Raw genomic sequence first — 27,013 nt, forward strand, 5'->3', positions numbered from 1 at the left:
AGAGGGTTCCCACTCCATTTGAGATTCCCATGAGAATGCTGGCATAGCGAGGGGCAATATCCAAGTGGTTGACATTGAAACCTATAGTGAAGCCAAACATTTCAAAATCAGACTCAGGAACAGAATTCCAAATGCAGTTTGGAAAATATTTAGCTTTCCCCAACTCTCATCAATCTCTTTCCTCTACTAATGGATACCTGTACCAAAAGGGCTGGCTTGAGGATTGTCAGGCTGTGTCTGCTCATAGCAGAAAACATGCTGTGATTGATTACGGCTACAATGGGTTCTTCACGGGGAGAATTATGGCACCTCTACCTTCTCAGCTTGAAACCCCAAAATAATGGTGTTTGGGGCAATCTGAAAAGCACAGCCTGGATCACATTTATTCAGAGTAAGCAATCACACAATTACATTGTTGTTGTTTAGTCCCTAAGTCGTATTCGACTCTTTCGCAACCCATGAACTATAGTCCTGCAGGTTCCTCTGACCATGGGATTTCCCAGGCAAGAATACTGGAGTGGGTTGCCATTTCCTTCTCCAGGGGATCTTCTTAACCCTGAACTGCAGGCAGATTCTTTACCACCTGAGCCACCAGGTAAGCCCACACAATCACATATAGTGTAATTAAAACTAAATCTTGCTTCATAATATCCTCCTTCCTAGCTCTCAGCTCACTCCCAAAAGGCTGCCACAGGCAGGTCTGCCTTAGTACCACATGGCATATTATAAAGGGTTTTTTTTGGATAAGAAAAATTTATACAAACATTTGTAGGATCCTCTGTAATTTACAAAACACTTCCATATACATACTTGATTTGGAATTTGTAAATCTGGATTCAAATCTTATTCTCATCTCTTAAACAAGTCATCTTTAGGACTTTGTTTCCTCATCTCTATTTTGAGGGTCATATTACTCCTTAACTCATAAAGATGCTGTGAGATGAGACTTAGGGGAAATATGTATGCGAGAGCTGTTGGCAAACAGCTGAGCTCTAGTAACTATCACGGTGCCAATATCAGCATCGCTGCTGTTGCTGCCACTGTAAAACACACCCGTCACTCTGGGGTCTTTAATCAATAGGTAATGCTGCAAGGAGTGGTAAAATAAAAAATCACCAGTACCTCACTATTCATCTGTTTTTCAGGAGAAAAGGATGAGTGGGATGAAGGAAGCAGGAAGGCAGAGGAAGGACAAGGCTTTGAAAGAGGAGGCATCGGGCACTGGGAACCAATTCTGCCAGTGTAGCCCATGGTTGCATTTTAGAGTCAGACCTTGGATCTGGCTGTTTAATTGAGATGCAAACCTGGACAAATGATTTAATCTTTCTGAACCTCAGCTTCTTCATCTATAAACTGGGATAATCATTCTTATAAAACTGTTGTAAGAATTAAGATAAATAACATATGTCAATTACATAGGTTCAAGGAGGTGAAAGCCAACATCAGGTTCTTTGCAGTACAACATCCATCTACCCAGTTTACTTTCCTGAGCTGGCAAAGTGTCTGGCACATAGTAGGTACTCAATATATCATTGTTTAATTAATTACCAACTTGAACTCTGAAATTACAGCAGGGGGTTATAGGTTTTATTTACTCATATTTTTATTTTCCCTTGTCTTGCTTTTTAATGCTCTATTTTGTGCAAAGAACTAAAAATATAATTTAAAAAAATTCTTTTTCTAATCCAGCATATTGGCTGCTTGTTTTATTTCCTACCTCTGTTCAGAGAGAATTTTAAGAAAACCTTTCTGGAATAAACATACCTTCTCTTTCAAAGTGGCAGAAAATCAGAATATAAAACAGCTGAAAGATTAATTAATCTTACTGTTTATTTGAATGTGATAAACACTTTATTAGAAAAGAACCCAGAGATAAGAAGCAATTAATATGATTGGCGAGTATTATATTCTGATACAAAGCCTAGACATCTGCGTTCAGCTAAAGATAATATGAGAAAAGCCATTTCGGTTTCTAGCTACACAATCCTGGGGTTTGGGGGAAATATCATTGAGAAACTGAGATACTAATAGATTTTTTTGTTTGTTTTTTTGAAGCAGACACATAAAGCAAGTTACACACAAGTTGAGAGAGTCTGTCTTCTCTACACAGGACATATTCTAAAGCAGATATCACCCATTCTTGTATCTTTCTAATCTCCCCTGTCTCAGCTCTCCTATTTATAATCAGTTCCTAAACTGAGCAAGTCTCCCTTGGCATCCCTATTAACTCCTTATAAAGTTGACATATAGCAGATCCTAAGGAATCATCCTCCCCATGACCATAGTCCCTCCCATAGTCTCACTGTTGAATCAGATAAACCTTTATTCCAATCCTAATCACTTAATTTACCTGAGTAAGTTAAGTCAACTCTCCAAGCCTCAGTGTCCTCACTAGTAAAATGAACATAGCAATACTCTTCTCATCAGGCTGCTACAGGGATTAAATGAGTTCATACCTTAAAAGTGACCAACACGGTGTAAATGCTGAAAAAAAAAATTTCTCTCCATCTGATTGTCGCTTAAACTGGCAATCTGGGGACAATATGAGCCTGAATATTTCAATATCTCTGTGGACAGGATATGAATCTCTTTTGCATCTCAGAGCTATCAAAAGAAGATGTCCCTTAACATCCTGCTGGGAACAATTCATGACTGCTCTATCCTTGCTATTCAAAGTGTGGACTATTGATCAGTGGTGTCAACTTCACTGGGGAGCCTGCTTGAAATGCAGGATCTCAGGCTCCACTCTACATTGGCTAAATCAGAATCTGTATTTTTGCAAGATCCTAAGGTGTCAGTTTTCATTCCAATCCCAAAGAAAGGCAATGCCAAAGAATGCTCAAACTACCGCACAATTGCACTCATCTCACACTCTAGTAAAGTAATGCTCAAAATTCTCCAAGCCAGGCTTCAGCAATATGTGAACCGTGAACTTCCTGATGTTCAAGCTGGTTTTAGAAAAGGCAGAGGAACCAGAGATCAAATTGCCAACATCCGCTAGATCATGGAAAAAGCAAGACAGTTCCAGAAAAACATCTATTTCTGCTTTATTGACTATGCCAAAGCCTTTGACTGTGTGGATCACAATAAACTGTGGAAAATTCTGAAAGAGATGGGAATATCAGACCACCTGACCTGCCTCTTGAGAAATTTGTATGCAGGTCAGGAAGCAACAGTTAGAACTGGACGTGGAACAACAGACTGTTTCCAAATAGGAAAAGGAATACATCAAGGCTGTATATTGTCACCCTGTTTATTTAACCTATATGCAGAGTACATCATGAGAAATGCTGGGCTGGAAGAAACACAAGCTGGAATCAAGATTGCCAGGAGAAATATCAATAACCTCAGATATGCAGATGACACCACCCTTATGGCAGAAAGTGAAGAGGAACTAAAAAGCCTCTTGATGAAAGTGAAAGAGGAGAGTGAAAAAATTGGCTTAAAGCTCAACATTCGGAAAATGAAGATCATGGCATCTGGTCCCATCACTTCATGGCAGATAGATGGGGAAACAGTGGAAACAGTGGCTGACTTTATTTTTCTGGGCTCCAAAATCACTGCAGATGGCGACTGCAGCCATGAAATTAAAAGATGCTTACTCCTTGGAAGGAAAGTTATGACCAACCTAGATAGCATATGGAAAAGCAGAGACATTACTTTGCCAACAAAGGTTCGTCTAGTCAAGGCTATGATTCTTCCTGTGGTCATGTATGGATGTGAGAGTTGGACTGTGAAGAAGGCTGAGCACCGAAGAATTGATGCTTTGGAACTGTGGTGTTGGAGAAGACTCTTGAGAGTCCCTTGGACTGCAAGGAGATCCAACCAGTCCATTCTGAAGGAGATCAGCCCTGGGATTTCTTTGGAAGGAATGACACTAAAGCTGAAACTCCAGTACTTTGGCCACCTCATGTGAAGAGTTGACTCATTGGAAAAGACTCTGATGCTGGGAGGAATTGGGGGCAGGAGGAGAAGGGGACGACAGAGGATGAGATGGCTGGATGGTATCACTGACTCAATGGACGTGAGTCTCAGTGAACTCCGGGAGTTGGTGATGGACAGGGAGGCCTGGCGTGCTACGATTCATGGGGTCACAAAGAGTCGGACACGACTGAGTGACTGATCTGATCTGATCTGATCTGAAGGTGACTTGTATGCACCATTAAATTTTGAGAAGTATTGGGCTAGATTGAATAATAATTGAACAACTGTAGTGAATATTTTTTAATTGTTTTATGCACCTGGTACTGGGACTAAGATCTTCAAAAGCTTTATTTCCACTAGACTGTAAACTTTATAAGAACAGAAACTTTTCTTTTTTTCACTGCAGTTTCTGCTGCGCCAAGAAGAGTGTCTGACTCTTGGGAAGTGTGAAGGAATGAAAGAATTACCTCAGTTCATCGCAATCTCCCAACAACCCTAAGAAGTTGTCATTATATCTTTCCAGTCTCTAGATAAGGAAACTGAGGCTGAGGATTTAAATAACTCAGCATTTTTTTTTTTTTTTTTTTTTGCCTTCTGTAAATAGTAAGTACTAAAGAGGGGCCTTACACCTAGGTCTTTGCATCCCTAAACCCAAGTTGTTAGCTTCAAGCTACTTTAAGTGCAAACATTTTTTTCCAATTTAACTATTTATAGTTGACCCTTGAACAAAGTGGGTTGGAGCTGCATGGGTCTAGTTACAGGCAGATTTAGTTCTCAGTAGTAAATACTACAGTATTGCAGGAGATGCAGGAGACATGGGTTCAATCCCTGAGTCGGAAAGATCGCTAGGAGGAAGAAATAGCAACCCACTCCAGTATTCTTGTCTGGAAAATTCCATGGACGGAGGAGCTTGGTGGTGTACAGTTCACAGGGTCGCAAAAAGTCAGATACGACTGAGCAACTAAGCATGCAAGCATGCATGCACAGGATCTGTGGTTGATTGAATCCTCAGATGCAAAATTGAGGATACAACAAAACCCAGGATGCAGAGGAATACTTTATACAGGAGGGCTTCCCTCATAGCTCAGTTGGTAAAGAATCCGCCTGCAATGCAAGAAACCCTGGTTTGATTCCTGGATTGGGAAGTTCCACTGGAGAAGGGATGGGCTACCCACTCCAGTATTTTGGGCTTCCCTTGCAGCTCAGCTGGTAAAGAATCCACCTGCAATTCAGGGGACCCGGGTTCAATCCCTGGGTTGGGAAGATTCCCTGGAGAAGGGAAAGGCTACCCCTCCCATATAGTCAGATTTTTGACTATGCAGGGTGGGGGATCAGCACCCACAACCCCCACATCATTCAAGGGTCAGCTGTATTTTGATAAGACCAAGGCCCTGTTTTAAGAGTGGTTTTGACCAGAGTTTGGGTGCTTTTCTGTTCTAGGATGTTGTCACCCTGTTTGATCTTTAAGACAGCCCAGAATCAGGGAAAGAGCTCAGGCATGAAGACCAGGCAGGACTGCACCTTAGTCCTTCCTTTGTCTCCAGTTGTGTAACAATAGGAAAGTCCTTCATTTTCCTGAGCTTTAAGTTAGTCCTTAGTAAAATAATGGTAATATCATTTGCTTCACAATGTTGTCAGACATGCAATGTCAAGTGTTCCATTAAATGACAATTTTTAGTATTACAATCTTTTTTAAAAAGATAGGAAAAAAAAATCCCTAAGTTTTGCTTTTTCACCCAGTTTTGCACAGGGAATTTCTGAAGTCTGTAATATGCTAGCACTGTTACCTCTCCTACAGTAGCTGGTTTCTGCTTCTATAAAATGGGGAGACTGAAGGCCTTAGGGTAGCTGTCAGAATTGCAGGGATTAATACACAAGAGTGGGCTGTGAACAGCCCCCAGCACAGAGTTTGTGCCTGATCAGTGTTAGCTCACATCATCATTACTATTCTTCTTAAGTCTTGCTGGCTTAGCAAGTCACATTACCTCTCTGGACCTGCATGTCCTTGTTTGGAAAATGAAAGCCATGGAGAAGACAGAAAACTAAAGAAAAATTGCATCCTTAAAACTTTCTGATTCTATGTGTGTGTATACATGTGCTGAGTCATGTCCAACTCTTTGCGACCTCAGGGACTGTAGCCAACCAGGCTCCTCTGTCCTTGCAATTCTCCAGGCAAGAATACTGGAGTGGGTTGCCATTTCCTCCTCCAGGGGATCTCCCCAACCCAGGGACTGAATCCACATTCCTGGCACCTTCTGCATTGGCAGACAGATTCTTTACCACTAGAGCCACCTGGGAAGCCCTTCTGATTCTATAACTTTATGTCAAATGACTACATCATTTGATTGTGAGTTAATGTTAGCAGTTCTCCTATAGGAAGTGAGAATCAAAAAAGTCACAAGAGCCTCTGGTAGGTCGGGTGGCCTGGTGCTAAAGTATGAAGGTGCCACTTTGTCCAGCAACACGCATTCTGCCCAGGCCCCAGAGAGGGCATCTGCATGTTGTCTTTCCCAAGATGGAGAGAGTAGTGATAATTCCAGCTTGGCTGGGCTCCTAAGCCCAGTTCTCAGTGATACTCAAAATCATCCCCACTAGATGAAAATCTCTAGCCAGTGGCCCTGATTCTTGGGAATGGCCTGGCTGCCAAAAGTAGATGCTCAATATCCTTTCCTTCCTTTCTCCCAAGTCTTGCTGAATCTATGGAAAAGATTTGGAAACCCAAAGGACACTTTACCTGAAATAGCAAAACCACTAAATCCTACAGCAAGCACCAGAAAGGAGATAGCCATCCCCTTGGTATGGGAAAAGCCAACCACGAGGAGCAAGGTTGCCTCCATGCCAAAACCTGTGAATGGAAACAGCAGGGGAAAATGTCATTTTCATGACAGTCAGCCCAAGTTCATGAATTTATCACAAAATTTATTTTCACGGACCCAAGCTTTTAGTACACATATTTTGGCACAATATTTACAATCTTATATTTCTTGACTACACGACTTTGCTAATATTACCCAAGTGTTCTGTGAGCTTTCCAACAATTTCCTGGTGTGCCTTGAACACTGTATAGTCCCAGGAGGTACAATGATGCCCATAGGATGAGGAATGTTTATTATCAGTTGTTCATGGGAAGTTCCCCCTGCCACTTCTAAGACCGTCAGTGATTCTCCATTGATTACACAGGCGATGGTCTCTCACAGAAAATGACACAAAAATAAAATTTAAAAATAAAATTATTTTTATTTTTAAATAATAAAATAATAAAATTATTTTATTATTGCAAAAGTGATTAGAAAGCAGTAGTGAATATCTGAAACAAAAAGCAGAACCTCACCACCTGTAAAGCATAAGGCAAAATTCTTCCTTTTCAGAAGTGTACCAAGGTATCAGGCCTCTTTATAATGCCATGAGATATTTGCACATAAAATACAGTGGGACAGAAATACTTTTTGCTGCTTTCATTCAAAATAAGTGAATCCAGCACAATAAAAAAGGGTAAGGAAATGATGAAGATCCTTCTCACCAACACATAAACACACACACATGTTCAGTTGATAGCAGACAGAAAGATGATATAAGTACTGTTTCCAGGGACAGGAAGTACCCTGGGAGGTAGAAGACAGTGAAATGATGCTTCATCCTAGAGACTGTCTGCTGATTCCAGACATCGCTACACGATTGTCCTTTGAGTTACCTCAAAGATAACAGGCCCAAATCAAGTCTCTGTCCCCTATATTCACTCCAAAATAGGCAAAAGATTAAATGAAATTGGATATATAAAGTGTTGAGCATGATCACCGGCCATGGGCATGACTCAACAAATGGTAATTGAATGTTCAAAGCAGAAATCTCAGAATCAACTTGGACTTTTCTCTTTTTCTTCAGTTTTCAGATAAGAATCTATGACATTGGCTTTAGAAATATCTGCTTTTCCTTCCCCTACCATTGTCTTAGTTCTGGACTCTACTACCTCTCACCCAGACAACTTCAAAAACCTCTTTATTGGTCTTCCCATCTCTTTTTCCTCTGATCCATTCTCTAGATCATTATTTTTGTAAACTACAAATCTGATCAATTGCCCTTTACTTAAAACGCATGTCAGTGGTTCCATACTATAAGTACAGTGTCTATAATAAATTCCTCCTGCTGTCCCAGTTTCATTTTCTGTCACTCTAACCTCCTTGCTCACCATCCAAAGCCCATGGAAAGCCCTCTACTGTTGCACACGTCTCTCCACCATTTCCTGATCACAACACTGTTTTGTGCCTGCACTGTATTTCCACAGACTGTTCCTTCACCTGCAGTACTCCTCTCGTATCACTTACTTCTCATTTCTGGAGAAATCTTACTATTTTTTAAAATCCAGTTCATATATTGCTTTACTTAGGAAGCTGACAACCCTGCCACTCACCACCACTGAAGCTGACATCTCCTTCTTCTTACTCATTTCATAGAACTTTCCAGCATTGCCCTGTAGTTTTTCATTTGTGTTTCTGCCTTCCCCAACAAAACTGTGATATTATCCAGGGAAGGTACCATGGATATAGTACAGAGCCTGGCAAGTATGTAGTGGGAACTCGATACTTAATGCAAAGGAAAGAAAGGAAAATCAAGATTAAGTTGAAATACAAGCCAAGGCACTTTTTTGTAAACCTTAATAAGTTGCTTACCTTTCTGAATCCATTCTTCAAAACTATTATAGAAATAGGGCAAGCATCAATGATTGTTTTAGATGGTCATCTAAAGAGAATCAGTGAAATTATGGGCACAGAGATGCTTTTTAAACTGTGAGCTTCAAAGACTCACTGATACAGAGAATACATTAGTGCTTGCCAGTGGGAGGATGGAGAGAGGGAGAGGCAATGTAGGGGTAAGGGAGTGGAAGGTGCAAACTACTGGATGTGAGACAGGCTCAAGGATGTGTGTTGCACAACAGGAAGAACATAGCCACTATTTTATAACAATTCTAAATGGAACAAAAGCTTCAAAAATTGTATTTAAAAGTTTTAAAATTTTAATTAATCAATGTTTTTTTTAAATTGTGGACTTCATACCATTACTGGGCATCCATGTCCCATCACCTCACGGCAAATAAATGGGGAAACAATGGAAACAGTGACAGACTTAATTTCTTAAGGCTCCAAAATCACTGCATATGGTAACTGCAGCCATGGAATTTTGCTCCTTGGAAGAAAAGCTATGAGAAACCTAGACAGCATATTAAAAAGCAGAGACATTACTTTGCTGACAAAGGACTGTCTAGCCTAAGCTATGATTTTTCCAGTAGTCATGTATGGATGTGAAAGTTGGATCATGAAGAAAGCTAAGTACCAAAGAACTGTTGCTTTTGAACTGCCAGAGTCCCTTGGACAGCAAGATCAAGTCAGTCAACCCTAAAGGAAATCAGTCCTGAATATTCATTGGAAGGACTGATGCTGAAGCTGAAGCTCCAATACTCTGGCCACCTGATGCGAAGAACTAACTCCTTAGAAAAGACTCTGATGCTAGGAAAGATTGAACGCAGGAGGAGAAGGGGATGACAGAGGATGAGATGGTTGGATGGCAACACCGACTCAATGGAAATGAGTTTGAGTAAGCTCTGGGAGTTGGTGATGGACAGGGAAGACTGGAGTGGTGCAGTCCATGTGGTCGCAAAGAGTCGGACACGACTGAGCGACTGAAGTGAACCATGCATTCATGCTCAGTCACTTCAGTCATGTCCGACTCCTTGTGACGCCATGGACAGCAGCCCCCCAGGCTCCTTTGTCCATGGGATTATCCCAGCAAGAATACTAGAGTGGGTTGCTACTTCTTCCTCCAGGGGATCTTCCTGACCTAGGGATCAAACCAGTGTCTTTTGTGTCTCCTGCATTGGCAGGTTATTTTTCCCTGTATATAATTCAAATTGTGGAAACAAAATTAATAACAAGTAGTAATGGTATAAGGTCTTCCCAGGTGGCTCAGTGGTAAAGAATCCGCCTGCTGATGCAGGAGAAGTGGGTTCAATCCTTGAGTCAGGAAGATCCCCTAGAGAAGGAAATGGCAACCCACTCCAGTATTCTTGCCTGGAAGATTCCATGGACAGAGGAGCCTGGCAGGCTATAGTTTAGGGAGTAGCAAAGAGTTGGACATGGCTGAGCACACACACACACACACACACACACACACACACACACACCATTGTATACTAACTATTTGTGTTTTGGAAGTGGCCTGTCTTACACAACAAGGCACGTGGCTCAAACTTCCCTTATCTTAACACTATTAAAAAAGTGGAACCAGAAAGTTTATTCCCCCAAAAGAATTAGAATAAAGACATTGTGTGAATAAAATCTATAAATGATACATTGATTCATCAATAAGGGAAAAAAAAGATTTTTTCCAAATAATGGACTTTCAAAGAAAGAAAAATCATTTAAGAGCATAGTGACTCCTATCTACAGTGAAAATGCTAGGACTATATGTTTCAGGAGCTGAAGGATAAAATTTAAACTTTATGGGTAATCAAGAGATCCTAGGAAGTGAAACTATTCCAGGCTGACAAGAACTAGAATTGAAAGGTCTGAGACATGTTTTCATTTCATATTAAAACAACCTGAAGTTCACATAGGCAACCAATTCAGCCAGACTGGGATTTTTTTACCTCAGTCACATTTTCCACCTTCTATATTGTTGTCCAGACACTCAGTCATGTCCGACTCTTTGAGCCCCCATGAACGGCAGCACACCAGGCTTCCCTGTCATATCTTTTTAAAAAATATCTCTTTTTTGGCCACATGACCAAAATAGTACCCCACATCTTAGTGCCCCAACCAGGGATTGAACCCAGGCCTTTGTCAGTGACAGCACAGAGTTCTAACTGCTGGAGCGCCCAGGAATTTGCAAATCATCATATCTCAGGTTGCACAAGTACAGGCTGAATGACCACTAGGCAGGGGTGTTACGGACACTCAAGTATCAACTAGGGGATGGACTTAGGGGCCTTTAAGAGCCTTCTCAGTGCTTAGACATAACCTGAAAAATATGGTTTGCAATTCAGTTTCATCTCATTCTATAAAAGCTGCTTAAGCCACCTATGAAATCTACAGTACCTCCGCAGTTCATGATTTTTCTGACAGCAGTTGTGGTCAGAATTTTTCTGCTTCTTAAATAATCAGCCAGTTGTCCTCCAATAGGCACAATGATCGTCATAACCATGTGTGGGACTGCTGACAAGAGACCCACCTGGAATGAAAAGAAACAGCTGTTTTTAGTTACTTCTAAAAGATGTACTTCTTTAACATGCATCTCCACTGACCCCTCACCCTCACCACCAAATTTAATCATCTAATTATATGGGACTGAGACAGGCCTGAAGTTTGTAATGAATAAACAATGAATGAGTGAACAACTTTAAGAATAGACCTACTCGTCTCCTCTACCAGATAGGAAGCTCCTTGGGATGGGTAGGTCTATTCTTAAAATCGTTCACAAAGGTCCCAGTACCCAGTGGGTGTTTGACTACCTGGCACATGGCAGTCAGACTCTTGGCACAGAGTGGGTGCTCCCTGATAGCAGCCACTGCTGGTTGTGCTAGCTCTTCCACAGTCCCTTCTGACAGTACCTGTAGCTATGCAGATATCTACCTCTACTAGGCCTCTGTTCTTTATCCTGTGGGAAGGAGACTTAATACTTTTAGGGTGACAGCTTATGTTTTACCATCCACACTCTTCCTACCTGAAACACAGGCAACCTAATAGCAATGGTTGGGGACATTGTAAAAGGTTCTTTCTAAACCATAAAGTACTGGTCATTAGTGCTATGACTGTGATCTGCAAAATGAGCTTTAAGGTTCTTACTGCTCCTCCCTGAATAATTTATAGGCAAAAAAAAACCTCGCACCCTTAAATCTTTTGATCTTTGCCTAATATGCAGTTCTTGAGTCAGCTTCAGAAACACTTTGAGAATGGGGAGAACATAAATCTTTAAAAGCAGCTTAATACAGCTCTGATCCTTACTAAGAAGAAATTAAATAGCTATGTATATTGTGCATAGAATGCATAACTTGTCTGACCTCCAGGGTATTAGGTGTCACAGAACTGTTATGAATTTTGATCAGTAATGTAATTATTTTATCAAGCAAAGATTTTTGCAGTGGAAGCAAGAGATTTAAAGTTCAAGAATCTGTATGTTTACCTTACTTATTGCAAATCCAAAGACCTCTTCAAAGTAAGCAGGCTGACTTATTAACAGCAAATAAAATGTCCAGCTTCTGCAAAAATTGGCCACAATGATTGCATACACTGGCAATGACGTGAAAAATCTTTTCCATGGTGTATTAAATTTCTAGAAAGCGAAAATACAGTGAGATTTTTAGTGAATATACTGACAGATTAATTTTCTTATGAGGCTAACACAATCACTGAAAGAAATACTCATAAAAAAGAGGGAAGTCTTCATCTCTCCCTCTCTACTTACACTGAGACTAACCAAGTTGGCTCCTTCTCCTATACTTGTCTCTATATAGGTCCTCTCCTCCTGGGATATTGTTGGGTGAGCTGCTGGACATTCATAGGCCTGCAACAGCCAAAACATGTACCAAATAATCCCCAAAATACCTGCAATCGAAAAACAAAAAGCTTGATGATATCGTCTCATTTTCTTCCATCTCTAAATTTGTCAAATTTCAAAGTATTCTCAAATGGCACTATATTCAGCTAGGAGAAAGCATTTGGTTGATTTTTTCCTGTCATTATGTTATTAACTGGTATTTAAAGAAAGATTATGTTCTGCTCATTAAGAAATTCAACTTTTATATACACATTAAATGAATCATCGTTAGACAAGTATTCCATTTATGTGATAAACTTGTCTTCAGTTCAGTTCAGTTGCTCAGTCGTGTCCCACTCTTTGCGACCCCATGAATCGCAGCTTGCCAGGCCTCCCTGTCCATCACCAACTCCCAGAGTTCACTCAGACTCACATCCATCGAGTCAGTGATGCCATCCAGCCATCTCATCCTCTGTCGTCCCCTTCTCCTCTTGCCCCCAATCCCTCCCAGCATCAGAGTCTTTTCCAATGAGTCAACTCTTCACATGAGGTGGCCAAAGTACTGGAGTTTCAGCTTTAGCAACATTCCTTCCAAAGAAATCCCAGGGCTGATCTCCTTCAGAATGGACTGGTTGGATCTCCTTGCAGTCCAAGGGACTCTCAAGAGTCTTCTCCAACACCACAGATCAAAAGCATCAATTCTTTGGCACTCAGCCTTCTTCACAGTCCAACTCTCACATCCATACATGACCACTGGAAAAACCATAGCCTTGACTAGACAGACCTTTATTGGCAAAGTAATGTCTCTGCTTTTCAATATGCTATCTAACTCGTCTTAGTGATCCTTATTTTCATACAGTAAACTCTTAAGCCAACCCCATTAGATAGTCAAATGCCATATCTATCAATTACCCACGCTGCGTGTGTGCTCAGTCAGTTCAGTCCTGTCCAACTCTTCATGACCCTATGGATTGTAGCCCAGAAGGCTCCTCTGTCCATGAGAATCTCCAGGCAAGAATATTGAAGTGGGTTGCCATTCCCTCCTCCAGGGGATCTTCCCAACCCAGGGATCAGACCTCCGTTTCCTGCATCTCCTGCATTGGCTGGGGATTCTTCACCACTGAGCCACCCAGGAAGCCCAGTTACCCATGGGAACTCATGAAATCAAATCACTCACCATAAGTATAAAAGACAGAGGCCCATCCAATGTACTGGACCAATACCCCAGCCAGCGGCATGGCAATCACTGCTCCTGCATAGGAACCTAGGACAAGAAAAGTTGAAGGAAACTTACCAGTCATCAGGCAAGCCCATCCAACCCATTTAGAGTTCAGCAGTCAGCCTGAAGACCAATCACACTGAGTGGGAGTTAGGATGCCTCTGTGCAGAGGAGCTGGCTAACTCCCACCGTGCCTAAAAACAGGCCTCCAAGAGAAAAAGGTCTCCAGGATACCCTTTAACTTCATCCAGACGGCATGGAAGGATTAGACAGAGATGGCTCAGGCACCTTGATTTGGAATTACAAGAAAATGGAATGAAAAAAATGAGAAAAATGTGACAGAACTCTGAAAAATTCAAACAGGCACAGTATTGGGTGCTGAAGACAGAAAGTGAAGGAACAGGGAGTTCCCTGGTGGTCCAGTGGTTAAGACTCTGTGCTTCCATTGCAGGGGGTATGGGTTCGATCCTGGGTCAGGAAATTAACATCCCACATGCTTGGAGTACAGCCAATAAGTAAATAAATAGCCAGAACATTAAAAAGAAAGAAAGAAAGTGAAGGCATTTGTGTATCTATCTCTCAGGGTTCACAATTCAGAAGGATTATTACCTAGGTCTTTATTTAAAAAAAATTTTCTTTTCCCAGTTTTATTGAGATATAATTATATTGATATATAATTCACCTAGGTCTTTAAATAAGGAACTTCAAACTATGAAAGGATCATGCTTTTTAGTGTCTCATTTTTTTTTTTTTTTAAATACCAGAAAACTGTTAAATTTCAGGATGGCAGGATGACCAGGATAGCTACTGTCTTCATCCGCCTCCTAAATGGGTACACTTTTTAGTTTCTTACTTTGAAATACCTAACCTTGTACATACTTACCTATGTGTGGATGTTTATCTTGTCTAGACAAGATAACAAGGGCTAGAGGCAGTGACCTCACCTTCACTATCTCCTGCAGCTCTATGATATCTGGTGGAGAGACACGAGCCCTGCGAACTCCCAATAAATATTAACTGAATCAAAAAAATTACTATATGAAATTCCCTCTGGGTATGAGTGGAAAAAATTCTTGCTTCAGCACAAGTGAGCAGCAAAAGGAAATGCTGTATCCCATAACCCAGTGCTAAGGAAGATCTTTGGGAAACGGGAGCTTGGAGAGCTTACAGACAAAGAAATTAAATCCCATCTTTCCAAGTTGGGCCCAGCTGGCTATGAAAGGCCTGACCTGGAATCCTGGATCTGAACATCAGGACCCCTGAGGAAGTCTCTCAATTCCTCCAAATCATTTTTTTCAGATGGAAGTGAAATCTCTGTCTTACCAGGTTGTTTTGAGGAGTAAATAAGTTATTACATGAAGGTGCTCTAATTAAGTGTTACATAAACACCAACTAGAGTTGTGGTTATCATGTCTCCTTTACACACAGAAGGTCCTGGGTTCAAGTCCCAATAGAACCAAGCCAACAGGGCTGCTTTTTAGAGCTTCCCAGGTGGCGTTAGTAGTAAAAGAATCTGCCTGCAATGGAAGGGACCTAGGTTTGATCCCTGGATCAGGAAGATCCCTTGGAGGAGGAAACGGCAACCACTCCTGTATTCTTGCCTGGAGAATTCCATGGATAGAGGAGCCTGGTGGGCTTCAGTCCATGGGGTCACAAAGAGTCAGACACGACTGAGGAACTAACACTCTCACTTTCAAACGTCAACGATTATGCTATTGTGTACAGAATAATACTGCTACTGCTAAGTTACTTCAGTCGTGTCCGACTCTGTGCATAGATGGCAGCCCACCAGGCTCCCCCGTCCCTGGGATTCTCCAGGCAAGAACACTGGAGTGGGTTGCTATTTCCTTCTCCAATGCAGGAAAGTGAAAAATGAAAATGAAGTCGCTCAGTCGTGTCTGAATTTTAGCGACCCCATGGACTGCAGCCTACCAGGCTCCTCCATCCATGGGATTTTCCAGGGAAGAGTACTGGAGTGGGGTGCCACTGCCTTCTCCAACAGAATAATAGAGCACTTTTAATTTTTTTAACCTCAGACTTCCTCAGACCGATAAGGCAAATGTTCCAGGACATATCATCTATAAAGAAGAGCTACAGATCTGATTCCTCTGTGGGTATGGAGAAGGTGGTCTCTTTTCTTGGAGCAAATACCCTGGGAGTGGGAGGTGGGAGCTCCAGTTTAGATGATGCAAATGGGGAGGGTCAGGGGATAACCATCTATTGAACTTATATGCAGAATACATCATGAGAAATGCTGGGCTGGAGGAAGCACAAGCTGGAATCAAGATTCCCGGGAGAAATATCAATAACCTCAGATATGCAGATGACACCACCCTTATGGCAGAAAGTGAAGAGGAACTAAAAAGCCTCTTGATGAAACTGAAAGAGGAGAGTGAAAAAGTTGGCTTAAAACTCAACATTCAGAAAACGAAGATCATGGCATCCGGTCCCATCACTTCATGGCAAATAGATGGGGAAACAGTGGAGACAGTGTCAGACTTTATTTTTCTGGGCTCCAAAATCACTGCAGATGGTGACTGCAGCCATGAAATTAAAAGATGCCTACTCCTTGGAAGGAAAGTTATGACCAACCTAGATAGCATATTAAAAAGCAGAGACATTACTTTGCCAACGAAGGTCCATCTAGTCAAGGCTATGATTTTTCCAGTGGTCATGTATGGATGTGACAGTTGGACTATTAAGAAAGCTGAGCACCAAAAAATTGATGCTTTTGAACTGTGGTGTTGGAGAAGACTCTTGAGAGTCCCTTGGACTACAAGGAGATCCAACCAATCCATCCTAAAGGAGATCAGTCCTGGGTGTTCATTGGAAGGACTGATGCTGAAGCTGAAACTCCAATACTTTGGCCACCTGATGGGAAGAGATGACTCATTGGAAAAGACCCTGATGCTGGGAAAGATTGAGGGCAGGAGGAGAAGCAGACAACAGAGGATGAGATGGCTAGATGGCATCACTGACTCAATGGACATGGGTTTGGGTGGACTCTGGGAGTTGGTGATGGACAGGGAGGCCTGGCACGCTGCAGTTCATGGGGTTGCAGAGTCGGACACAACTAAGCAACTGAACTGAACTGAATATAAAATGCATTGAGTGCTTTCTGTGTGATTTCTAGTATTGTGCCGAGTACTCTGGACCCCTGATTTTATTTAACCTTTTTTTCAACCTAGTAACACTGGTACTAGTGTCATTCCCATTTTACAAGAATGCTTGGGATGGGAGGTAAATTTCCTGAGGTTACATCGGTGTGAGTGACCAGAATCTAGGTCTGCAGGAATCCAAAGCCTTTAACCTTAACTGTTTAATAATTCAGTCCTGCTTCTTCCATTCAACAATAGCCAATAATTCCTCATAGCAAGAAGCACTCTTCCATTGAGGACATTTTACAGCTTGAAATTGTCCTTTCCTGTCTTTTAGACAACTCTTCCTCATCCTTCCAAATGTGGTTGAATGTGATCTCCTATCACACCCATAGGTCCTGAGCATACCCCAATAGCACTCTCCACCCATATTACCCTAACTGCACCTTGATCCCTCTGTGTGGTCACCACAGAGGAAGAGGAGGGTGCTTATTGAATGGCATAGACATAGAGGAGTAGCTGAACTGGGGATGAGAGAGTCCCCAGTTCTGTCCTCACTTTCTATGAGAATTTATATCTTTTTCCCCCTCCCTGAGCATCAGTCTCCTCTACTATAAAACAATGGAGTTAGAAAAAGAATTCAGATTTGTGGCTATCAGAGGCAGAGGTGGGTAGAGGGGAAATCATATAAAGGCAATAAAAAAGTACAATTTGCCAGGTATAAGTAAGTACTAGAGGTGTATCATACAACATAATAAAGATAACTAACACTGATGTATGTTGTAAATGAAAGTTGGTAAGACAGTAAAGCCTAAGAATTCTCATCACAAGGAAAAAAGATTTTTTTGCCTATTTCTTTGATGTTGTATCTGTGTGAGGTGATGACATTCACTAAACCTAATGTGACAAATATTTCATGATGTATGTAAGTCAGATCATTACATTGAACACCTGAAATGTAAACAGTGCTGTATGTCTCTTCCATCTCAATAAAACTAGGGGAAAACAAAACCAAAAAGCTATGTCTTTGAATAAAGCCAGTTTTATTTCTTTAAAAATTAAAATTAATTTAAAAAATAAAACAATGAATGTGACTAGATGTTTTCTAAAGACTCTTCCAACTGCAATACTTTTTAAGTATAAGAACCATTTATTTCCAAGCCTGGGTTTACTTCTAATGACATTTTTGCTGTGCTCTTCTTTGAAACCAAGGCCACACCTTAGCTGGGAAATGCAATAAAGCCTGTGACCTTGATCAGGTAACTTTCCTTGAGCATCAAATCATTTCTTAAATTAGCCATTTTAGGGCTATAAAAACACTAGGAATGGGGAGTGGCTGCTGGTTGTTCTTGTTTGCTGGCAAATCAAAATAAAAGGCCTTTTAAGTAAATCATCTGAAGAAAACAGGTCAAGGTCAGCTGCGGCAGAATCTTACATCCTTCTAGAGTTGGTATAAGATCAGTAGGGGAGGTGGAGTTGATCTTGAACTGCAAACAAGAGGACAAAAATGGTTCCTAAGGATGGGGGAGACTAAAGATGTAAAGGCATCTCAGCTGTGCGTGCATTTCCAAATGAGACACAAAATAGTCACGTGGGTGAATGTTTCACACCAAATTCCCTGGGATCCTTTATTACTACTATTGCTGTTACTACTGCTGCTGCTGCTGCTAGCACTATTACTACTTGTGCAGGTATAGAAGAGAGAGTGAAAGTGTTAGTCACTCAGCTGTGTTCAACTCTTTGTGACCCCAGGAACTGTAGCCCACCATGCTCCTCTGTCCATGGAATTCTCCAGGCAAGAATACCGGAGTTGGTTGCCATTTCCTTCTCCAGGGGATTTTCCTGACCCAGGGATCAAACCCAGGTCCCTGCATTGCAGGCAGATTCTTTAATGTCTGAGCTATCAGGGAAGCCCCAAAGAAGGAGAGGGAAAAATAAATAAATATATTCAGAGAAGTAAAGCTTCCTCCTTAGCTAAAATGTACAGGTTAGCTTGTGTTAGGAAAGATATGCTAGCTTGAAAAACTAAGCAGACCTAAATTCTGATCCTAATTCTGTGTGGGCCCATTGTTAACTTTTGTGGCCTAAGTCACTTTTGTCTTCTTGGGCCTCTTTCCCCATTAAAAAAATATTTGCAAATATTGGTGGCAGCACATGCTGTTATTGTTCAAATATTGATGGGTACCTAGTAGAGTCTTCTGAACACTGATTATTCTCAGAGATTCATAGAGGGGCCAGTCCCAAAGGCATGGCTTCAAATGAGGCAACCTTAGCAAGGTGAAATTTGGACACCTAGGAGTTAAAGTCACATTAGTACTTAAGGGCTATTAATTTGCTTTTGGGTAAAATGGATGATGTACTCTTCATTTTTTTTTTTTCTGGAAGATAATAGCAAAAGTTGATTAAATGGTCTCTATGACAAATCACTGAAGATGGTGAATGCAGCCATGACATTAAAAGACGCTTGCTCCTTGGAAGAAAAGCTATGGCCAACCTAGACAGGGTATTAAAAGGCAGAGACATTACTTTACCAACAAAGGGCTGTCTAGTCAAAGCTACAGTTTTTCCAGTAATCATGTATGGATGTGAGAGTTGGACTATAAGGAAAGCTGAGCGCCGAAATATTGATGCTTTTGAACTGTGGTGTTGGAGAAGACTCTTGAGAGTCCCTTGGACTGCAAGGAGATCCAACCAGTCCATCCTAAAGGAGATCAGTCCTGGGTGTTCATTGGAAGGACTGAAGCTGAAGCTGAAACTCCAATACTTTGGCCACCTGATGGGAAGAGCTGACTCATTGGAAAAGACCCTGATGCTGGGAAAGATTGAGGGAAGGAGGAGAAGGGGACGTCAGAGGATGAGATGGTTGGATGGCATCACTGATGTGATGGACATGAGTTTGAGTAGGCTCTGGATGTTGGTGATGGAAGGACATGGACAGGGAAGCCTGGTGTGCTGCAGTCCATGGGGTTGCGAAGAGTCGGACATGACTGAGCACCTGAACTGAGCTGAACTGATGACAGTGTGTACAATGTAGTGTGTGGTAAGGAAAGCTTTGAATCAAGAATCTAATGTTCTAGCTCCTGCTCCATTCTTTGGTAGCTATGTGATCTTGAGCAAGTCACTGGACTTCTGTTTTAGTTCAATGAAATGAGATTTAAAATTTTAGTTTTAATTTCTCCATATGTAAAAAGAAAAGGACTGGGGCCTTGACTATTCTATATCTTCTACTTTCAACTTTGGGAAATATTTGTTGGCTAATCCTACAACTTCCAATGACTATTTTCTTACTTTTCTCTATTAAAGACATTAGAAAAGCTAGGCACTGGCTTTCCCAGCTTTCTCTGTAGTTAGTAAAGCCTATGACACAGTTAGGACCAAGCAAATAAAACTGGAAGCCTGCTAGGGGGATTGGGAAAGCTTTTTCTTTCCTGATGAAAAAGAATAGAGGTGGTTAGGACACCCATCCCCTCTTCTTTCTGCTTTTAGTGTGGACTTAATGCCTGGAATTGTGGTAGCCATTTTATGACATGAGGAATATGCATGAATGCAAAAAGTTATCACTCTAAGGACAGTGGAGTAGAAAGTCAGAACATGCACAGGGCCTGGATAGACTACAGGCCAGCAAAATCAACACTAGCAACCAACCATTCACCTTTGGACTTCTGTTATGTGAAAAAATTAATTTTATTTAGCAAGGTCTTCATCTAAAGCCAAAAGCATTCCTATATGAAACTTGCTATTATTCCAATACACTCACCACAAAAGGAGGTTGTAGCCAGTCTGCTTCTCTCCAAAGGTGGTGCCCACTTACTCCACATCCCATGACACGCTGGGTATGTCACACCCTGGCAAAACAGATGAAAATGGATGATTTGATTTGACTCCAGTTTCGTTTTATGTTTCAAACTTGGACTTTGCCTCTTTGACACTACAATATAAAAGCCCAACTTACAGAAACTAAATAACATGTGTCAGCTATTTTGACTCACAGCTGCTGCTGCTAAGTCACTTCAGTCGTGTCCGACTCTGTGCGACCCCATAGACGGCAGCCCACCAGTCTCCCTCATCCCTGGGATTCTCCAGGCAAGAACACTGGAGTGGGTTGCCATTTCCTTCTCCAATGCATGGAAGTGAAAAGTGAAAGTGAAGACACTCAGTCGTGTCCGACTCTTTGAGACCCTATGAACTGCAGCCCACCAGGCTCCTCCACCCATGGGATTTTCCAGGCAAGAGTACTGGAATGGCGTGCCAGTGCCTTCTCCGTTGACTCACAGCAGAGACGCTAAAATTCAAATACCAGTTCAAAGGTAAGCAAGGTGGGGAATAGGGAAGGGGGTCTTCATATTTCTTATTATTTAATATCAGTGTGGAAATGGATTTCCACAATCAGCTGATCCATCCTCTCATTTAAAGATATAGAACCTGAGGCTGACAGCCATTAAGTGACTAGATTCTAGTCTTCAGGGCTGCTAATATCATATTCTTTCTACTGTGTTAGTATTTTCCAAAGTGTGGTATATGTCCCTCCAGTGGGATAAGAATTGGATTTAAAGTACTAAAACAACCTACATTTTTATTATCATTGTTACATATATATTCTAATATGGTTTAGAAAAATATAACTAGCACATTAAACCCATTTGATAAATATCAAAAATATTGTTGCTTATGATGAGGTTCTTTTATTTTGTTTTAAGTAAACTGACCAGAGGAAAACTATAGGTAAGTAACTATATGAATCATAGTGTGAATATGACAAAAATGACAATGGTTAGAGGTAAATGACTGAGTTTGGGAAACATTTCTCTACATCAGGTGGTAGTAGATTATGGCCTGATGTGGCCCACCATCTGTTTTTGTCCAGCCCTCAAGCAAAGAATGGTTTTTAAATTTTTAAGTGACCAGGAAAAATTTTTTTAAAGAATTACATTTCTTGGCATGTAAAAATCATATGAAATAAAAAAATATCAGTGTCCAAAAAGTTTCACTGGAAAGTAGCCATGCCTACACATTTATATATCTCTGGCTGCTTTTGTAAACAACAGCAGAGTTGAGAAGTTGCAACAGACCACAGTATGGCCAGCAGAGTACAAAATATTTACCTTCTGGTTCTATATTATGCTACCCACTTCATCAAGTTAAATCTCTGTGTAAGCCTACATCCCTGGAAATGTACAGATTTATTAATAAATCCATTTAAATTGTTTTAGTAGAAAGAGCCTCGGTTATGTGAACTGAAGGCTTTGGGCTTCAGTTTCAAAATTTATTAAGCAGAAGTGGTTGGATTAAATTACCTCTAAGATCACTCCTGGCTCATCTGAAATTCTGCACTCTGTGCAATGATCCTTCATTGTGTATAGATTTGGAATCACACAGGGAATTTTAATTAAAGTATTCATAACTATAATCATATAACAGAAAGTTCAGATAGCCAGACAAGGTGGGAGATAGGAAAACCGATAAAGGAAGTTTTCTTCAAAAATTTCTAAAAGCTCGTGTTGTCTCCAACAATATCAAAATCTGTTAAGAAAAGAGTCTCTTACCTCCACTAAACCTTGCAAAATCCTGACACACATGACGCAGCCGTAGTGCGCCCTGGCTGCAGACGGAATGAACATGTTCAAGGTTGATGTGAAGAAGATGGCAGCCCCAAAGACCCTGAGAGACCAAAACACTGTGTTACTGGGCAGGCCCACCATGGATGTGGCACATTAGTTAGACATCAGGAACAAATCTACCAGTTCATGGAAGATCACTGTATAAATTAATAGAGAAATAGATGTGTTAGGGTCTGGTGTGTGCCATGCTAGACTGTCAGGCTGCTTTGATTCCCCAGCTCCAGTCCTTGGGCCAATAATGGGAAGGTTTGGGGCAGTACAGGGGTGTTCTGCCTAGATAAGATCCAGAAGCTGGAGACTTAGCTACATGAGGTAAACCTACTGGAGACCCACCATTCTTCTAGATTCTGCCTGAATGATCCATTCTGACTACTACCTCATGACTTCTGCACATTTGGGTTGGATCTCCTGCTTCTCAGTTCTGCCCTCATGTTAGCAGATGGGGATACCAACTATCTGAGAAGCATGCTGTGTCCTGGGACCAGCCAAGCACAGGACAGGCCGGGTACCTGTCTCAGCCCCCCAGCTTTCTGCCAAGTACTGTGTGTCTCCTCTTTGCCTTGACAGGAGTGTCCCAGGAAAAGAGAGTGGGCATCATTTTATTTCTTTCTTCACATGCTAATGATGCCTCAGATCTTTTATATTCTGGGAAATCTTATTATACGTTATTTCTTTTTAGGGCAGAAGTGTCAATAGTGACTTCAAAGACCATAGGAACCAGGATTTTATCACTTTTTAAGAAGCATACAACAGGCAAGTGACAATAAATAAAGGACACAAATTAGATAAGAACATAAGTAAAATATGAGTCATGCTCAGAGAAATGACTTTATATATGGATATGACTTTCAGACTTTTTTTGTTGATCCATAAAACAAAATAAATTTTATATTGCAACCCAACACACACTCATACACACAGATGCAACCAAAACAATTTCCAAAATACGATTCTAAAATGTGCAATGAGCTAAGATATTTTCTATTCTATTTGATTATCTTTCCTTCTATTTCTCTCTCTTTTTAGAAAAATAGATATTGGTAAATCACTATTGATTTTATTGCCATCTAATAAGTTCTGTTTTAGAGTTTGAAAAATACTGCTTTATAAAATATACACTTCAAAAAATCCATTTAAGTCAATTACAATTAGAAATGACCTGGAAATAATTAGTACACTCCTAGTACACTCCTTTTCTAGTACATATACATATTACATATCTTCCAAGTGGCCATCACTTTTTGCTTCAATACTTTTAGTAACAGAGAACTACTACTCCTTGAGGCAGGTCATTTTTTCTTGGACCTACTTTTATTTGCTCAAACACCTCCTATAGAACCCTAAGGGTATGAAAGACATCTTACAGTCTAGAAACAAGCCCCTCCTACTCACATGACAAAACCAGTATAGTACAGGATAATATCAACATAGTAAACAGCATCACAGAATATCATTGGTCAAAGGGAACTCAGACACAATCTAATCCATGTTTCATTTCACAGATGAGGAAATGGAGGTCCAGGGAAAAAGAGGAACTCAGTAGAGGTTACCAAGTGAGTTACTTAGGGTCCAGAAACTGTTTCTCCAGACTCAGATGCAGTTGATTTTTTTTTTCAACTACATTATCAGTTAAAGAATTGTGAGATAGATTAAACAAAAAAGTAAACAAAAAGATTCTTAAGAACAGGATGATATAAGATCAATGTCTGTGAATCATATCTTTAGGAATGACTTCTATCTTTCATTCTGCACCCCTAAACTGAGAGCCAGTTGTGCAGAATTGATAAAAGCATACAAAGCCACATTATGATCTGTGTAGCACTCATGTTAAGTCAATTTATCTTACCTGTTCGCAGCAAATTTATTTGAAATGAAACCACCTGGAATTTGTGTCACAATATAACCCCAGAAAAAAGATCCATGGATAAGGCCCACCGTCTCTGGATCCCAGTTAAATTGTGCTGTCTGGAAATGACAAATCAGATACACTTGGTTTGTAAGAAAACACTTGCCTGTCATCATTCACTGATGATCTTATACAATAACCCTACAAAGTCTTTCTTTCCCTCCTTTAAATTCAGAAAGTATTTTTAAATTTTTTAATCTGTATTGGGGTACAGCAGATTAACAATGCTGTGATAGTTTCAGGTGAACAGTGAAGGGATATTCAGGAAATATTGATGGGGGGCCTCAATGACAGCAGGGACACAGCAAAGTCCTTGTCATTGAGCTCAACTTCTAGTGAGAGAAAGGAGAGACTATCAACAAGTTAAAAAAAATGATGAAGGCTAAGAAGAAAATAAAACAACTTGTAAAGAAAACAAAAGGTAAATTCTAGGTTTACTGGGTTATTTAGGTACCAGTTTAGTCAGAATGACAGTCATGCCTCTCTTTTCTTTATGAAGATAATAAAACCTACCTATCCATAGGATGTCTGGGGATAAATGCCATGAATATTTCTAGTAGGTTATTCCTCTGCTTAGAGATTTTTGCATTTAACACATTAGGATAATGCCTGGAGCACAGTGTAGACTCAGTAAATGTTAGCAGCTATTGTTGTCATTCTGATGATGACAATGGCAACAAAACGCCCTTACACAACTCTCAGACCAATGAAGCCTTTCCTCACTTTCTTTCCCAGCAAAGTAACTCACCCTTTTCAGATTTCTTACAAATCTCCCTCCTCTGAGGAAGCTCCTCAGTCACCCTGAATTGAAATGGTCATTTTTCCTAGGCGTTGGTCCACAGACCTCTGTTCTTGCAATCATGGCACCCACCCTGCTCCCAAACTAGCCTGTCACATGTCCATTTCCCACATGAGGTGGCAGGTGACTCTAAGGTGGCAGCTGTGTCCTTTTGACTTTATAACCTCTGTACCTAAAACAAGGGTCTACAACATAGAAGATGCAAGTAAATATTTGCCAAATTAATGAATGGCTTTGTAAAGCATTGGTATCAAAATCCAAGATGTTCCTATTATGGAGTAAGAGTTCTTAATTATCAACATAGTACCTTTTATGAATTTTCATCACATTTTGTTTTCCTATCACAAATTGTCATGTACTTATTTGCTCATTTATTCAATATGCACCGTGTGCTTCCTGTGTGCCAGGTCAGGTGATAGTATAAATACAAACTCAAGTGTTGCCTTTGCCTTCTAGGAGATCACAGTGCAGGTAATATTGGCTTGTGCTCTGCACTGTAGTTCCCATTTTGCAGACTAGGAAGTTGAAGCTCAAGAGTAAAATGAACCTAACCATCATTCATTCAAATCAGTTCACCAAATTTTTATTTTATGCTACCAAGTGCCACACATTGTACTAGACACTGGGCACATAGTGAACAACAGCAGTAATTGCTGTTTTCACAAGATGTCAGTGGGGATGGCAGGGAGTATATACAGGTGTTCACTGTGTTAGATGATAATCAGAGAGGAAGAAAGAAATGTGGACAGAGAAGGGGAACAGGAAATGTTGGGTAGGAGTGAAGTAGGGAGATGTTTTACACAGAGTGGTCAGGGAAGCTTTCACTGAAGAAATGATTTCTGAGTGAACTCCTAAAGGAAGAAAGGGAGCAAGTGATGCTCTTCCTTATCGGAAGAAATTGCTTTCTAGACAAAGAAATAGCAAGTGCAAAGGCCCTGAGATAAGGATGTGTCTTGTGTGTTAGAGGAACAGCCAGATGTCAGAGGAGTTGGAGTGTGATGGATGAGGAAGGCATTAAAACAGGAGAGATTCAAGTGATGAAGGGCCTTCTAAGTCACCATAAGGACCTTGACTTTTACTCAAAGAGAGATGGAAGCACTGAGCCGAAGGACATGATTTTAAGTCACTTTCCATGTATTTCCTCTTTACAATACCTAGAGTTAATTATGTCATTTTCTATAGAAGAGGAAATTGAGATTAATTTACTTGCCCCAAGTCATAGAACCAGTTGTAAAGAAAGCCAAGACCAAGACCTCTTACCAAAAGACCATATTCTTTCCATTGCTCTGGAGACTTGACTTTCTCACTAAGAAGTAGAGACTAGACTTCCTTGCCTTGAGTCACAGAATGCTCCCAAGAAACCAAAGATCCAAGACAGAGGGATCCACTTCATTCAACAACTAACTGTCAATCACATGGTCCCCTGCTCATGTCTTGCCCTCTGACAGAATGGTGCTTCTTTCCATTTGGACAAAGTTACCTGAAGAAAAGTACTTGTGCCTGCCAAGAACTGACTTTCACTATCATTGAGTCCATGAGAATCATAATGGTCCTATGTATGAATTCTTATAATAAACCAGGTGCTACATCAGAGATGGTATTAGGCTGAAAAAATGGTCCCCAAAGATACATGCACAAAACCCCCAGAATCTATAGATGCTGTCTTATTTGAGAAAAATGTTTTGCTGATGTGATAAAGTCAAGGATTTCTAGGTGAGTTTTTCTGGATTATCTAACTGGGCCCTAAATCTGATGACAAATGTCCTTGTAAGAGAAAGGCAGGGGGAGACTTGAGACATAAGAGGAAAGAAGGCCATGTGAAGATGGAGGCAGAGACTAGAGTGATGCTGCCACAAGCCAAGGAACACTCGGAGCCACCAAAGCTGGAAAAGGCAAAGATGGATTCTCCCCTGGAGCCTTTGG

At 40.8% G+C, this 27,013-nt stretch overlaps 1 protein-coding gene and 1 long non-coding RNA gene across 3 annotated transcripts in view; one reads left to right on the forward strand and one right to left on the reverse strand.

Moving 5' to 3' along the window:
* LOC138987897 (uncharacterized) overlaps positions 1-18,178 on the forward strand; it is a 45,725-nt gene extending 27,547 nt beyond the window's left edge. The window contains exons 3-4 of the long non-coding RNA XR_011464161.1: positions 4,331-4,527; positions 15,906-18,178. This is a non-coding gene — a long non-coding RNA (uncharacterized lncRNA). The remainder of the gene's footprint in view (positions 1-4,330; positions 4,528-15,905) is intronic.
* SLC17A8 (solute carrier family 17 member 8) overlaps positions 1-27,013 on the reverse strand; it is a 39,714-nt gene that overhangs the window by 2,139 nt on the left and 10,562 nt on the right. Inside the window, exons 3-11 of one of the 2 annotated variants that reach the window (XM_005889594.2) lie at positions 24,232-24,350; positions 22,311-22,425; positions 20,525-20,612; positions 13,628-13,714; positions 12,379-12,518; positions 12,097-12,246; positions 11,013-11,145; positions 6,659-6,769; positions 1-81 (exon numbers count right to left, since the gene is read on the reverse strand). The exon at positions 1-81 is cut by the window's left edge and continues 47 nt beyond it. In XM_005889594.2, the coding sequence (XP_005889656.1) occupies positions 1-81; positions 6,659-6,769; positions 11,013-11,145; positions 12,097-12,246; positions 12,379-12,518; positions 13,628-13,714; positions 20,525-20,612; positions 22,311-22,425; positions 24,232-24,350 (1,024 nt within the window). The remainder of the gene's footprint in view (positions 82-6,658; positions 6,770-11,012; positions 11,146-12,096; positions 12,247-12,378; positions 12,519-13,627; positions 13,715-20,524; positions 20,613-22,310; positions 22,426-24,231; positions 24,351-27,013) is intronic. The other variant, XM_005889595.2, reaches the window with a different exon arrangement.

The sequence above is a fragment of the Bos mutus genome, chromosome 5 (assembly GCF_027580195.1).
Source record: "Bos mutus isolate GX-2022 chromosome 5, NWIPB_WYAK_1.1, whole genome shotgun sequence".
Taxonomy (NCBI): domain Eukaryota; kingdom Metazoa; phylum Chordata; class Mammalia; order Artiodactyla; family Bovidae; genus Bos; species Bos mutus.